General features: G+C 39.5%; 1 protein-coding gene across 1 annotated transcript in view; it reads right to left on the reverse strand.

Annotated features, from left to right (window-relative positions):
* The window catches only part of caska (calcium/calmodulin-dependent serine protein kinase a), a 468,988-nt gene that overhangs the window by 316,661 nt on the left and 137,456 nt on the right, over nucleotides 1-14,871 (reverse strand). The window contains exon 2 of the mRNA XM_043701523.1: nucleotides 14,730-14,842. Coding sequence (XP_043557458.1) covers nucleotides 14,730-14,842 — 113 coding nt within the window. The remainder of the gene's footprint in view (nucleotides 1-14,729; nucleotides 14,843-14,871) is intronic.

The following is a 14,871-nucleotide window of genomic DNA, read 5'->3' on the forward strand; positions in this document are numbered from 1 at the left end:
TCGAACTCAGCACTGCCTTCCTAACCTGCAATCTTCTTCCTGACCTCTCCGCCCCCACCTCCACTCCGGCCTATCTCCCTCACCTTGACCTCTTTCCACCTATCGCATTTCCAACGCCCCTCCCCCAAGTCCCTCCTCCCTACCTTTTATCTTAGCCTGCTGGACACACTTTCCTCATTCCTGAAGAAGGGCTTATGCCCGAAACGTCGATTCTCCTGTTCCCTGGATGCTGCCTGACATGCTGCGCTGTTCCAGCAACACATTTTCAGCTCTGATCTCCAGCATCTGCAGATCTCACTTTCTCCTTTCTCTACCATCACACCTTCTACCAATCTATTACTTGTTTTTTATTTTCCTTTGCATTTGAGAAAAACATTCCAGAATTACACTCATGTCTACAATCTCCTCCCAACCTACAATTCTGCAGTCCTTGAATACACTGTTCCGTTGGCTATGGTTGCATGTGCACTCCCAACTCTCTTTGCCCAAACTTCAACATTCTAAGCTCCTGAATTTGGAATTTCATCTTCCACTCCTTCGCTCTTATCTCCATCTTGATCCCTTTTAATGATCCTGTAAGAAACTCACTCCTTTAACCAACCTACTGTGCACCATTTCTAATATCATCCCCTTGCAGAGCATTCTTTTTCTGTTGTGCCTTTAGGAAACACCATGTGGGATTTTTAAAAAGGCAAAACACAAATGTAAACCAAAATTATTATTGTAACAGATAAGACTATGACAAATCTGTTCAAGTTTCATGCTCAATATAGTTACTTTTAAAATCTGAAGTTACAGAATATAACTACAGCTGTTTATTTTAAAAAGGCAGGGATGCAAATTTATTTTACAATTTAATGAACTCCACTTAATTTATATTCATTTAAAAATGCGGGTTAAGAGGCTTGCGTGTCACACTACCTTGCAAGTGGCATGTTGATAAAATACAGAACTACACCAAATAAAGTTAGTAGTAATTCATGTCTTTCATTCTGCTTCTCTGAACTTAAGAGCTGTTAATAACAGTAATTACAGGAATGCTTCTCAGTTTGAATGCGTGGCTCCTTGAACCTTTGCAGCTAAATAGTAAAACCTTAATAAGTGTTCTTCTGCCTGCATTCATTCTTAAAATAATTTAAATTAAAGTGCAAGAATTATTGAATCTTAATGCTTATCGCAGCATTCTGGGTCGGTAAAAAGAAGTCTAGAAGCTTAACTCCACAGCAAAACTGCCAAGCAAAAGCCATAACCTATGTAAATGCTATCAAAACTCACATCAGCTTTTATTTTACAATCATTGCATTATAAAGATCATTGTGTTTCCATAAGCACTTCATATTCTAGTCATTATATATTGATAAACACCCTTAAATTAATGTTATGATAAATGCAATCTAATCTTGGATTCAATTTTACCAAGTCTGTTGAACTGTTAACTTCTTGATCATTTCTACTAAGAGCAATCTGTCCAATTCCAAGACTGAGAAATAAGACTTCCCCCACCAAATTGTCTATGCAGCCATCTTGGAAACTAATATATATAAATAACTCACTGAGGGAGCACTGATGTGTTTTTTGTTAAGATGAGTTCATAGATAAGTTACAATCCAAAAGTAGAAGCTATCTTTCCATCCATCATCTGGGGAAAACCTGATCTAGTAAAGGTCAAGTAAGCCTCAATGCCAGTCAGAGGCTAAGTCAATTGCCACAAGTTAGTGAGGCTGTTGACTTGCTCACTGAGCTGGTAAGTTTGTTTGCAGACATTTCATCATCTTACTAGGTAAGATCATTAGTCCATCTCTGGTGAAGTGCTGAACTTTTATCCTTCTTGCTTTTAATGGGTCTCGGTTTGCTGAGGTGAGTGGTATCATTTCTGGCTTTGTTTCGTACTGGTTGGCATATGGGGTCTAGCTTTACATGTTTGCTAATGGAGTTCCAGGCCTCAAGGAATTCCCATGCATGTCCTTGTTGGTTTGTGAGCTACCAAACTACGACAGCTACTGGTGAGTACAAAGGATCCCATACCCACAACTAACAGAACCAAAGTTATATGCGAAATACCATGTAAAGACTGCCACAAACATTACTTTGGGCAAACCAGAAAAAAACTAGCCATCAGGGTATACAATCACCAACTAGTCACCAAGAAACATGATCAACTATCAGTTGTGCCCATATGGACAAAGGAGGACACTAATTCAACTGGGGTAACAGATCCATCCTAGGACAAGCCAAATGAAGACATGCACAGGACACCTGGCAGTCAACCCAGAACTCCATTGCAAACATCTAGAATTAGACCCCATATACCAATCACTATGAAACAAAACCGGAAATGATACCACCCACCTCAACAAACTGGAACAGAAATAGCAAGCAGGACAGAACACCAAAGCTTCACTGGAGCCACACTGATGTTACCTAGTATGATGACAAAACATTTGCAAACAAACTTATCAGCTCAGCGAACAAGTCAACAACTTCATCCACAACCTCAGCTACAAATCTTCTCAAGAACTTCGGCCACAAGTTAGCATTAAAAATTAATTATTTTCATACAGCTCTTATCAATCGGCATGAAGCACACTTGTTAATCTTGGTGTGTTTTTTACTCAATTATCAAGCATTACCGCATTTTCTTTCTTTATTGAGATCACAACCATCTATTCCATAGCGATCTCAACCAACATGCTCACTCAACCCATTAAATGAAACCAAAAGTTAACTGCTTTTTAGTTTAGTTTGAAAATAAAAGATTGCAAGGAAGAACTTTCATTTGACATACAAATTAGAAACAGTTGGTCTGAAGGTAGAGTAATAACTGCTAAAGGACAGATTTTTAATATGCATGGAGCAAGAGGAGCTGAGTGAAATAGGGAAATGAAAGGGCAAGGACTTCAAATGAAGAATGGAAAGTTAAATCTATAAATAGCTCCATGGAATTTGTGATAATCAACAAGAACTTACTGCCCCCAACAGGATAGATGCGGAGGGATTGACTGATTTCAAAACCAAACTGGATGGACACTTAAATTAAACTTGCAGATTTATAGGGAGCTGGCACAGCTGATAGGTTAAATGCCATAATGATTCAGACTTTATGCATAACATATATGTAATGCTAGTGATTGTTCAAGCAAACACCATGTACTTTTAAAATTAGATTTAGAAAGGCAGGAATGCAATTGTGTAATTTTTAAACATTTCATTCACAGAATGTGGGCCAGACCAATTTTCTTGTCTAACTCAATCATCCTCAAGAACCTGTCTTCTTTCACCACTGCTATCTGTAGTGTATAGGTACATATGAAGCTGTGGAGAGGGAATCCAGGATTTTGAACCAACAGCAATAAATGGATTACAATGATGTTCCAAGGTAGGATAGTGTGGTGTGGAACACAGAAATTGTGATGCTGTGGATTCAATTTGTTTGTGGAGTTGAAAGAACATGTGGACTATCATGGATTCTCAACATAACCAAGAGTTGAAAGTTATTTTCATCTGTAACACACAGGCTTATACAAACATTTAAGTGAGAAAGAAGATTATGCCATTCAGTCCTTGAAACCTGCTCCACCGCTCAATATGGTTATGGCTGATCTAATTTTAACCTCAACTTTACATTCCTTCATGTCCCAATTTATCTTTCATCACTTGATAGTCAAAATTCTATCTACGTAGGAGCAAATTACTGCAGATGCTGGAATCTGTACTGAAAATATCAAATGCTAGAGATCACAGCATTCATGGAGAGACAGCAAGCTAATGTTTTGAGTCTAGATGATTCTTCATCAGAGCTGAAATGAAGAACTCTGATGAACAGTCACCTCGACTCAAACACTAGCTTGCTCTCTCTCCACGGATGCTGTCTGACCTGCTGTGATATCAAAAATCTATCTACCTCTGCCTTAAAAATATTTGAAGATTTTGCATTGACTGCTGTGTGGAAGGGAATTCCGAAGACTTTCAAACTTCAGAGAAAAATAATTCTTCCTTCATGTCTTAAATGGGCCATCCCTTATCTTAAAAACGAGAGGTCATAGTTTAAAGTTGTAGGCAAATGTAGAACATTCTTTCCACATCGGAGTCAAGTGCCCTCAGGATTTTATACTTTTCAATTAAGTCACCTCAGACTCTTCGAAAGTCTTGCAATAAAACATAATAATCTATTACTTTCCTAATTACTTGCTGTCCCTGTATACTAGCTTTCTGTAATTCACAGACCAGCACACAGATTTCATTGCATCTCAGGCTTATGGGAGATACAAAGCTTTTAAATTCATGAAAACGTTTTTCCAGTGGAGAAATCTGGGAGCCTGGAGACATGATCACAGGAGTTTAAATTTACGAGATATGCTATTCTTTGGAACAGATTATTTCAGGTAAAGTAAAAATTTCTTGTGACTGGCCAAGGTACTTAGTTCCAGTAAAGAGTTTGTGACAACTGATAACAAGGAGACTCACCACTCACCTCAGTCTCACACTGCTTTGTTTGATCATGTTTGCAAGTCACAGAGAAATGTCTGAAAGTCTCTTTTCAAAATTGATAAGTTTCTCTCAATTTTACTCGAAGATTGAATGATTAAATTGATTGTCAATAATGTTTGAGGACACATGTCTGAACATGGTGGGCTACATGGACGGCACATTACAGAAGTGATCAGAATAATGATGAATATAATTTTCCTCAACTGCAAAAAATTAGTAACCCAATAAATATTCACTCTGGAAATCTGCAGTCCATAAACACTTATGTACCAGCCTTTATTTTGTGTACCACCAAAACTGAAACTATTTGTTTGGAAAGCAGAAAAGTACAAGAGACCAAAATAGGAGAGAGGAGGACTTAGAAGACCTATTAGGAGCTAATAAATTACTTTTGGGTCCCTTTTTTTTAATGAACTTAAACAGGAAAAAAGGGGACAGAAAACAAGAATGGATCTTCTAACAATGAATAGAGTAAGGTTATGAGACTTTTCTTGGGAAGTATAGAGCATGTCTGAGATACTAAATAAATAATTTCCATTGTTAGTATCCTCTTTTTTTTAGGGAAGATAAATGTGGCTAAGGAGGAAGTTGTAATGATATCAGATATGATAAAAATAGATAAATAAGCACTTAGAGAGCTCAGAAACATCATGATGCCCAGATAAGATGCATACTAGAATACGAAGGGAAATAAGAATGAAAATTGCTGAGCTACTGACCAGTCCTACAAACATTTGAGGACAGTTTCAAAACACTGAAAAAATAACGACTGATGGCCTGATCAAAATAAGGAAAAGGGTCAAGCTTGGAATATCAGAACAGTCAACCAAAAGTCAACGATGGGGAGCTCTTTGGGCCAAAATTAATCGGTACTCAGGAAAAATATGGATGAATAAATACAAGTCAACATGGTTTGTTGAGTAAAACCCTAACTTGATGAAATAAGGAAGTGAGTTTATCAAGGTAGCGCAAAAGATATTTTTTGCAAGGGCTTTTAGAAGGTGTTAAATTAAAACACCGCATTATAACATTGTTATGCATGTTGAAGCCATGGGATTAAAAGAGACGGGAACAGTAGGAGTACAAATGGGTAAAGGGTCAGAACAGAAACTAGTTCTGGATGCAGGTTTGCTTGCTGAACTGGAAGGTTCGTTTTCAGGCGTTTTGTCTGAAACATCTTCAGTGAGACTCCAAATGAAGCACTGGTGGTGTAGTCCGTTTTCTGTTCATATGTTTGAGTTTCCTCGGACTGGTGACGTCATTTCTTGTGGTGACATCATTTCCTATGGTCATAGAGTCAGATATGTACAGCATGGAAACAGACACTTCGGTCCAACCTGTCCAGACCGACCAGATATCCCATCCCAATCTAGCCCCACCTGCGAGCACCCGGCACATATCCCTCCAAACCCTCCCTATTCATATACTCATCCAAATGCCTCTTAAATGTTGCAATTGTACCAGCCTCCACCACATCCTCTGGCAGCTCATTCCATACACGTACCACCCTCTGCATGAAAAAGTTGCCCCTTAGGTCTCTTTTATATCTTTCCCCTCTTACCCTAAACCTATGCCCTCTAGTTCTGGACTCCCGGATCCCAGGGAAAAGACTTTGTCTGTTTATCCTATCCATGCCCCTCCTAATTTTGTAAACCTCTATAAGGTCAACCCTCAGCCTCCGACGCTCCAGGGAAAACAGCCCCAGCCTGTTCAGCCTCTCCCTATAGCTCAAATCCTCCAACCCTGGCAACATTCTTGTAAATCTTTTCTGAACCCTTTCAATTTCACAACATCCTTCCAATAGGAAGGAGACCAGAATTGCACAGTGGCCTAACCAATGTCCTATACAGTTGCAACATGACCTGTACTCAATACTCTGACCAATAAAGGAAAGCATACAAAACACCTTCTTCACTATCCTATCTACCTGCAAATCCACTTTCAAGGAGCTATGAACCTGCACTCCAAGGTCTCTTTGTTCAGCTACACTCCCTAGGACCTTACCATTAAGTGTACAAGTCCTGCTAAGATTTGTTTTCCCAAAGTGCAGCACCTCGCAATTATCTGAATTAAACTCCATCTGCTACTTCTCAGCCCACTGGCCCATCTGGTCCAGATTCTGTTGTAGTCTGAGGTAACCCTCTTTGCTGTCCACTTCACCTCCAATTTTGGCGTCATTTGCAAACTTACTAACTGCACCTCTTATGCTCGCATCCAAATCACTTATGTAAATGACAAAAAGTAGAGGGCCCAGCACCTATTCTTGTGGCACTCCACTGGTCAAAAGCCTCCAGTTTGAAAAACAACCCTTTTCTACCTTTGAGCCAGTTCTGTATCCAAATGGCTAGTTCTCCCTTTATTCCATGAGATCTAACCTTGCTAATCAATCAGTCTCCCATGGGGAACCTTGTCGAATGCCTTACTGAAGTCCATATAAATCACATCTACTGTTCTGCCCTCATCAATCTTCTTTGTTACTTCTTCAAAAAACTCAATCAAGTTTGTGAGACATGATTTCCCACACACAAAGCTATGTTGACTATCCCGAATCAGTCCTTGCCTTTCCAAATACATGTAAATGCTGTTCCACAGGATTCCCTCCAATAACTTGCCCAGCATTGATGTCAGGCTCACAGGCCTATAGCTCCCTGGCTTTTCCTTACTACCCTTCTTAAATAGTGATATTACCTGCTCCAGCCTTTAAAGGTGTCAAGGCTAGTGACCAAGCCACCAATCTATCCTGTCTATACCTGACATATGCTTCCTTCTTTTTCTTAACCAAACCCTCAATTTCTTTAGTCACCCAGCATTCCCTATACCTACGAGCCTTCCCTTTCACCCTGACAAGAATATACTTTCTCTGGATTCTTGTTATCTCATTTCTGAAGGCTTCCCATTTTCCAGCTGTCCCTTTACCTACGAACATCTGCCTCCAATCAGCTTTCAAAAGTTCTTGCCTAATACCGTCAAAATTAGCCTTTCTCCAATTTAGAACTTCAGCTTTTAGATCTGGTCTATCCTTTTCCATCACGATTTTAAAATGAATAGAATTATGGTGTCGTCATTTCCTGTTCTTTTTCTCAGGGGGTGGTAAATGGGATCCAAGTCAATGTGTTTGTTGATAAGAGTTCCGGTTGGAATGCCATGCTTCTAGGAATTCTCATGCATATCTTTGTTTGGATTGTCCTAGGACGGATCTGTTGTCCCATATGACCTTCCTCATCCTCCAGTCCTTCCTCATCCATTTGCAAGGATACTAGTGAGAGTGGGTCATGTCGTTTCATGGCTAGTTAATGTTCATGTATCCTGGTGGCTAGTTTTCTGCCTGTTTGTCCAATGCAGTGTTTTTTTTTTAAACAGTTCTTGCAAGGTATTTTGTAGATGACATTAGTTTTGCATATTGTCTATATAGGGTCTTTTAAGTTCATGCTGTTTTAGTGTATTGGTGGGTTTATGGGCTACCATGATGCCAAGGAGTCTGAATAGTCTGGCAGTCATTTCAGAGATGTCTTTGATGTAGGGGAGAGTGGCTAGGGTTTCAAGACGTGTTTTGTCTGCTGGTTTGGCTTGTTGCTCAGAAATCAGCGGACTGTGTTCATTGGGTACCCATTCTTTTTGAATACACCTTATAGGTGATTTTCCTCTGCTCTGTGTAGATCCTCTGTGCTGCAGTGTGTGGTGGCTCATTGAAATAATGTTCTAATGCAGCTTAGTTTGTGGATGTTGGTATGATTTCTTCTGTAGTTCAATATTTGGTCTGTATGTGTTGTATGTAAATGATCCCATTTACCACCCCCTGAGAAAAAGAACAGGAAATGACATCACCAGAGGAAATGATGTCACCACAGGAAATGACATCACCAGTCCAAGGAAACGCAAACGTATAAACAGGAAACGGGCTACACCACCAGTGCTTCATTTGGAGGCTTACTGGAGAAGTTACCTTGTATGGTGACGAAATGTCTGAAAACGAACCTTCCAGCTCAGTGAGCAAACCTACATCTAGAACCTCAACCTGAGCTATAAATCTTCTCAAAACTCATTAACAGGAACTAGTGTTGAATGATTACTTTTCAGACTTAAGTGAAACATACAGTGACAATTCACAGAAGCCAGAATTTAGATTTTATTATAAAAGACATTTGGTACATCCTTGAATATGTCCAGCGTAACTTCAAACTTGGTAAATTAAGTGAACTCGGGTATAAACAACATTTTACTATTATCATGATGAGTTGGAACTCTAAATTACTATGGGAGTTTTTAGTCCTTAGTTCCAAAATGTGTTTATCAAACAAAATGGCAAAATAACTGCAGGCATAATTTAAGTAAGTGCCTAAGAGACACACTAACAATGTCATATTTCAAATTTCCTTTGCATCTGAAAGTATGAGTCTTCAAAAGGGAGTGGGCAAAGAGGCACATTAAAACTGATCTCTTGTAATTTTAAACAAAACTGAGAGGCTGATGATCTTGTGTTTGAGCACAAGCTACCCCTGTGAAATGTGTTTCAAACTGCAATTACAGTTTATGTCTGTCCCTCTGAAAGACAGGAGGATGGATTAAAAAGTCACTTTTGATTGGACTGGAGTACGCTAGTGAGCATGGATGCTCTCATGAGTACCTGCCTGAGTTTGGGAAATAGCATGCTCTCAAGGTTACAGTCAAAAAACTATCCCTTAGTCACCTGTGTTGCAGATAAAGAATCTCTCTCACAGTACTAGAGATTAGTTAGCTAACAGTAGACAAAAGGAAAACAGGACAAAGGACTCTCTCATCCTCAACAGTAGAAATTAATCACCATCAAAAAGGAATCAGAAGCAGAGTATTAATCAATACTCTAAAGATTGTGTGAAACAAATTGTTCAACTGCCAATGTTAAAGCTACTGGTAACTTCCATTGCAAAGGGTTCAACTACTAACTCTTTGGGAACAATTTAGCATAACATATCTTTTTTAAAACTTTGATCTTTTTGGACTCATCTCTTATTTCTAATCTGTGCGAGATTGTGTGGTGTCAGTATTTCTTATCATGGGTACTAATTAATAAACCCATTCTTTTTATTGATTCAAGATAGCCTAGTTAAACAGATTCCTTTTCCAAAAGTTCATTTGGGTCTGGGAGAAAGGTAGCCACAGGAGAAGGGATCCTTTTTAAATTAACCTTATTGCTATCAGCCAAAGCGTGAGTGATTAAAGAAGGGGACCCAATTCATCCATTCTCGTTCAGCCTAACGGTTTAAGGTATCCCATCTGGAACCATAATGAATTGGTAAAGCTCGGCCAGATTCTGGTCATAAAACCAGGCGCATACCTGGACAGGTTGTCTTATGAGGAAAGGTCAGACAGGCTTGTATCTGCTGGAGTTTAGTAAAGTATGAAATGACAATTAAAATATATAAGATCACTAGGGACCTTGACAGGATAGATGCAAAGAGAATGTTTCCTCAAAAGAATCTAGAGCTAAAGTCACTGTTTAAAAATAAGGTGTCGCCCATCTAAAACAGACAAGGCAAAATGTTTCCCTAACATGGGCATGAAAGCAGAATCTTCGAACATTTTTCTTACATTCATAGATGTGCATAGATTCTTGCTAAGCAAGATGTGAAAGGTTATCAAGGATGGTGGGAATGTGAATTTATGATGGCAATGAGATCAGCCATGATCTTATTAATGGGCAAAAGAGGCCTGAGGGGCAAAAAAGCCTACTTCAGCATCTCATTCATATAACTTTATAGAGGTTTATAAAATCATGAGGGGCATGGCACGTAGACAATATCTTTTCCTTAGGGTAGGGGAGCCCAAAACTAGAGGGCATAGGTTTAAAGGCGAGAGGGGAAAGATTCTGAGTCACAAATAAGTAGAATGGATGGCTTTGAGGTATGTAGAGAAGAGGTGTTGGAAATCCTGGAAAAGGTGAAAATAGATAAGTCCCCTGGGCCTGATGGCATTTATCCTAGGATTCTCTGGGAAGCAAGGGAGGAGATTGCAGAGCCATTGGCCTTGATTAAAGTGCGTATTAGTCCTCCAAGACAATGAAAATGGGGAGTTAATAGTGGATATTAAGGAAACGGCAGGCAAAATGAACAACTACTTTGTTTCTACCTTTACTATAGGGAATACAAAATACATACTAGTAGAGCTATAAATCAGGAGGTGGAAGGGAAAGAGAAAACTGTTAAAATTACGATCATGAGCAAAGTGATACTGAGTAAATTGATGAAGGCTCACAAGTCTTCAGATGCAGATAGACTTCATCATAGGATCTTAAAAGAAGTGGCTATTGATATAGTAGATGCATTGGTTCTAAGTTTCAAACATTTCCTAGATTCAGGAAAGGTTCCATCCATCTAGAAAGTAGGATATACACTCCCACTGTTCAAGAACCGAGGGAAACAGAAAACAAGAAATTACGGGTCAGTTAGCTTGACATTTGTTATAAAATTGATCACTGATGAAATTATAGCAGTGATTGGGAAGAGTCAGCATGGTTTTGTCAAAAGGAAACCACATTTAGCCAATTTATTGGAGTGCTTTGAAGGAATAACATGCATTGTAGATAAACGGCCATCTGAACTCATACGTAACTTGGACTCCCAAAAGGGATTTAACAAGATGCTTTATTAAAGGTTATTGTGAGAAATAAAATCTCATGGTGTAGGATTGGCTTCCAAATTGGTCTTTGTTTGACTGCCAAGATGACAAGAGTGGAGTCCAGCAAGGATCTTTACAATTTACATCACTGACTTAGATAAATGGATTAGGTGACACAATAGGTTGGAATGTATTTTCCCTTTTCCCGCGTATGGAGTCGGGTATTACAAGGGGGCATAGCTTTAAATTAAGGGGGGGTAGATATAGGACTGAAGTTAGGGGTAGGTTCTTCACTCAGCGAGTTGTAAGTTCATGGAATGCCCTGCCAGTAGCAGTGGTGGACTCTCCCTCTTTATGGGCATTTAAGTGGGCATTGGATAGGTATATGGAGGATAGTGGGTTAGCATAGGTTAGGTGGGCTTGGATCGGTGCAACATCGAGGGCCAAAGGGCCTGTACTGCGCTGTATTGTTCTATGTTCTATGTTCTATTTAAAAGGGACCTAAGGGGCAACCTTTTCATGCAGAGGATGCTGTGTGTATGGAATGAGTTGCCAGAGGAAATGGTGGAGCTGGTACAATTACAACATTTAAAAGTCATCTGGATTGAAGGGTTGAGAGAGATATGGGCCCAATGCTGGCAAACGGGACTAGATTAATTTAGGATATCTGTTCGACATGGATGAGTTGGACTGAAGGCTCTGTGGACTTCAACAGTTTCCTCATTTCCTCTTCCCCCACCTCACCCTAGTTCCAAAATTGCAGCTCAGCACTGTCCCCATGACTTGTCCGGACTTGTCCTATCCGGACTTCCACCTATCCACTCCACCCTCTCCTCCCTGACCTATCACCTTCATCCCCTCCCCCACTCACCCATTGTACTCTATGCTACTTTCTCCCCACCCCCACCCTCCTCTAGCTTATCTCTCCACACTTCAGGCTCACTGCCTTTATTCCTTATGAAGGGCTTTTGCCTGAAACATTGATTTCGCTGCTCCTTGGATGCTGCCTGAACTGCTGTGCTCTTCCAGCACCACTAATCCAGAATCTGTTTCCATGCTGTACAAGCTCTATGACTCTGTAACTAAAGACAGTCAGCATTAAAAAAAAAACAAGGCGAGTAGCTATTATTTTGCTTCTACTGCCTGAAGGGGTGGTGATGGCAGAGTCAGTTCTCTACAGGGGATTGGATAAATACACAAAAGGAAAATATGTACAGGACTTTTGTGAAGAAAGGGGGCATCGAATTAATTGAACAGTATCACAAACTGGCACAGATACAACGGACTAAATGGCCTTCTGTTTTTATACAGAGAAGCAAAGAGAATTGAAGTGGAGTTGGAATATATTTTGTTTTATTCATTAATTGATATTTTTAGTAATTTTATATTTTAATCATGACTGCTGTGCCTTACAAAGAAAACCAACTACTGTCATGTCAAGGCAATTTAGGATTAGAAATAATGATAATTGTTTTATTCTTCCATTACACTTTGTCAATCCACACCTTTATTTGCAAATCAGTTTTGAAAATAGGTTTTACAAATTTACTTTTTCTGATTGTAGTTATTGAGGTTAATCAGGTGGAGTGTTTAAGCTGTTTTGTCAATAACATCAAAGAGCAAATAGTGTGCTTTTAGTATATTTGGCATTATAATCTAATGTATATTCTAGATCAGACAGTTGACTGGGGGGTTAAAGTAATTAGTAGTTACATTTATAAATCTGTATGTAATATTTAGTTTATAGTTGCCAGGGTTGCAGGGTTTGAGCTATCAGGAGAGGTTGAATAGATTGGGATTATTTTCCCTAGAGCATCAAAGGCTGAGGGGTGACCTTATCGAGGTTTATAAAATCATGAGGGGCATGAATAGGATGAAATGTCAAGATCTTTTCCCCAGGGTAGGGAGTTTCAAAACTAGAGGGCATAGGTTTAAGGTGAAAGTGGAAAGAGTTAAAAAGGGACCTGAGGACAACCTTTTCCACACAAAGGGTGTGGCATGGAATGAGCTCCCTTAGGAAGTGGTAGAGGCTGGTAGAATTACAAACATTTAAAAGGCATCTGGATGGGTGTATGAATAGGAAGGGTTTAGAGGGATATGGGCCAAATGTTGGCAAATGGGACTAGACTAATGTAGGATATCTAGTCGACATGGACTAGTTGAACCAAAGGATCTGCTTCCATGCTGTACATCTGTACAAAGAAGGTTGGCTGTTTTCTGGAAGCAACACTGCAGAATGTTCATCCCTGCCCTTGCTCTCCGATGTCTTCTAGTATGATAATTCCACCATAGAAATTAGATAATGCATTGATTGGAAACTGCTCAGTCTGAGATAGCTACAGGCAAAGACCCAGGCCTCCAAGGATATGCTTCACAATTGAGGATTCAAGGCGCAGTATTAGTGTCACAACCTCTATGTAGAAAGGTACGAGTTGAAGTTCCACCGCCCCCGGATGTGCGCTGTAAGTCGTCTGAAAAGGTTGATTAATAAAAGGATACTTCATGATTTCCTGTTTCTCGCTGACTATTGCTAAGTCTGGAGTATCGTGGTGGATGTGGCTCTCCAATGCACGTGGCAGCTTCAACTTTATGATAGACACAGAAAAACACAGAGGAAAGCAGTTTCTCAAACCAAAAGGTTTCAAAACATAACTAGAATCTGTGAGAAGACAAGTTCACTTGTTGGTACCAGACTCTCTCAAGTCATCAATGCTGATAACAAGATATGTGCACAAATTACCTAAATGCAGCTGTTGACAGACTTCAAACATCAATCTGGGAACAAAGAGGAAGAGGTCTAAACAGCAAAGTGAAAGACTGTAAGAAGCAATAGATCTTGACAGCTGTGCGCTATATGAGACTAGAAATGTGTGCCAACATCAGCTGAACAGCTCAACCATTTTCATCTGAGCTCCTTGCAGAAGCTTCTGAAGATCAGATGGCAGGAAGAAATATGAGATGACAAAAATATATGGTGTTGAGGTGCATACATGGGTTAACATGCCAAGCATCTCCACCATATTATGACATTCACAACTGGATTGAGATGGTCATGCAGTTGGAATCCTTGACCTTTGCTTACATTGTACATTGAACAGTACAGCACAGTAGGGGTCCTCGATGTTATGCCGACCATTTTTCTTACTTTAAGACGTGACTAAGCTAAATAGCCTTCATTGTACAATCTTCCACATGCCTATCCAAGAGTCGCTTAAATGTCCCTAATGTACTACAGCTTGTCAGAATTCTGGATGTCAGATTTTTTGAGCCTGGTGCAAATTTTTCCAAAGAAGTGCAGCCTCCTTCAAAGGTAAATGCATATCAGAAGACAAAAACACTCAGAAAATTCTGAGCCATGATTTGTTCAAAACTCAATGGTCTATGCTATCAATCCAATTTGCAATTGAACAGGGAGGGCACAGGTCAGCCATGGCAGTGACCTATTTACTCACCACAACATATTGATGGTACGAAATAGTTCACTCTATCTTGAAGATTGAACAAGACATTCAGAAAGCCAAAAGGTCCCAAGTATATAGTTAAAATGTAGTTGTTGGATTTTTTTTTTAATATTGAAAGAAATTTAAGTTTAAAAAAAAACACATTTCATACTCTTGTAGTTCGAAATAGATAATAAATTTCCATACCTTCTGTACTCAGGCCAGGACTGGAAGTGAACTTGGCCACATCTACAATCTTCACTGCAAACTGCTGTCCTGTTTCTCTATTGATACAGCGTCGCACAACACTGAAAGGTCCCCTGAAATTGAAAGGCAAATCAAAAAATTT

Source organism: Chiloscyllium plagiosum, chromosome 12, assembly GCF_004010195.1.
Source record: "Chiloscyllium plagiosum isolate BGI_BamShark_2017 chromosome 12, ASM401019v2, whole genome shotgun sequence".
NCBI classification, from domain to species: domain Eukaryota; kingdom Metazoa; phylum Chordata; class Chondrichthyes; order Orectolobiformes; family Hemiscylliidae; genus Chiloscyllium; species Chiloscyllium plagiosum.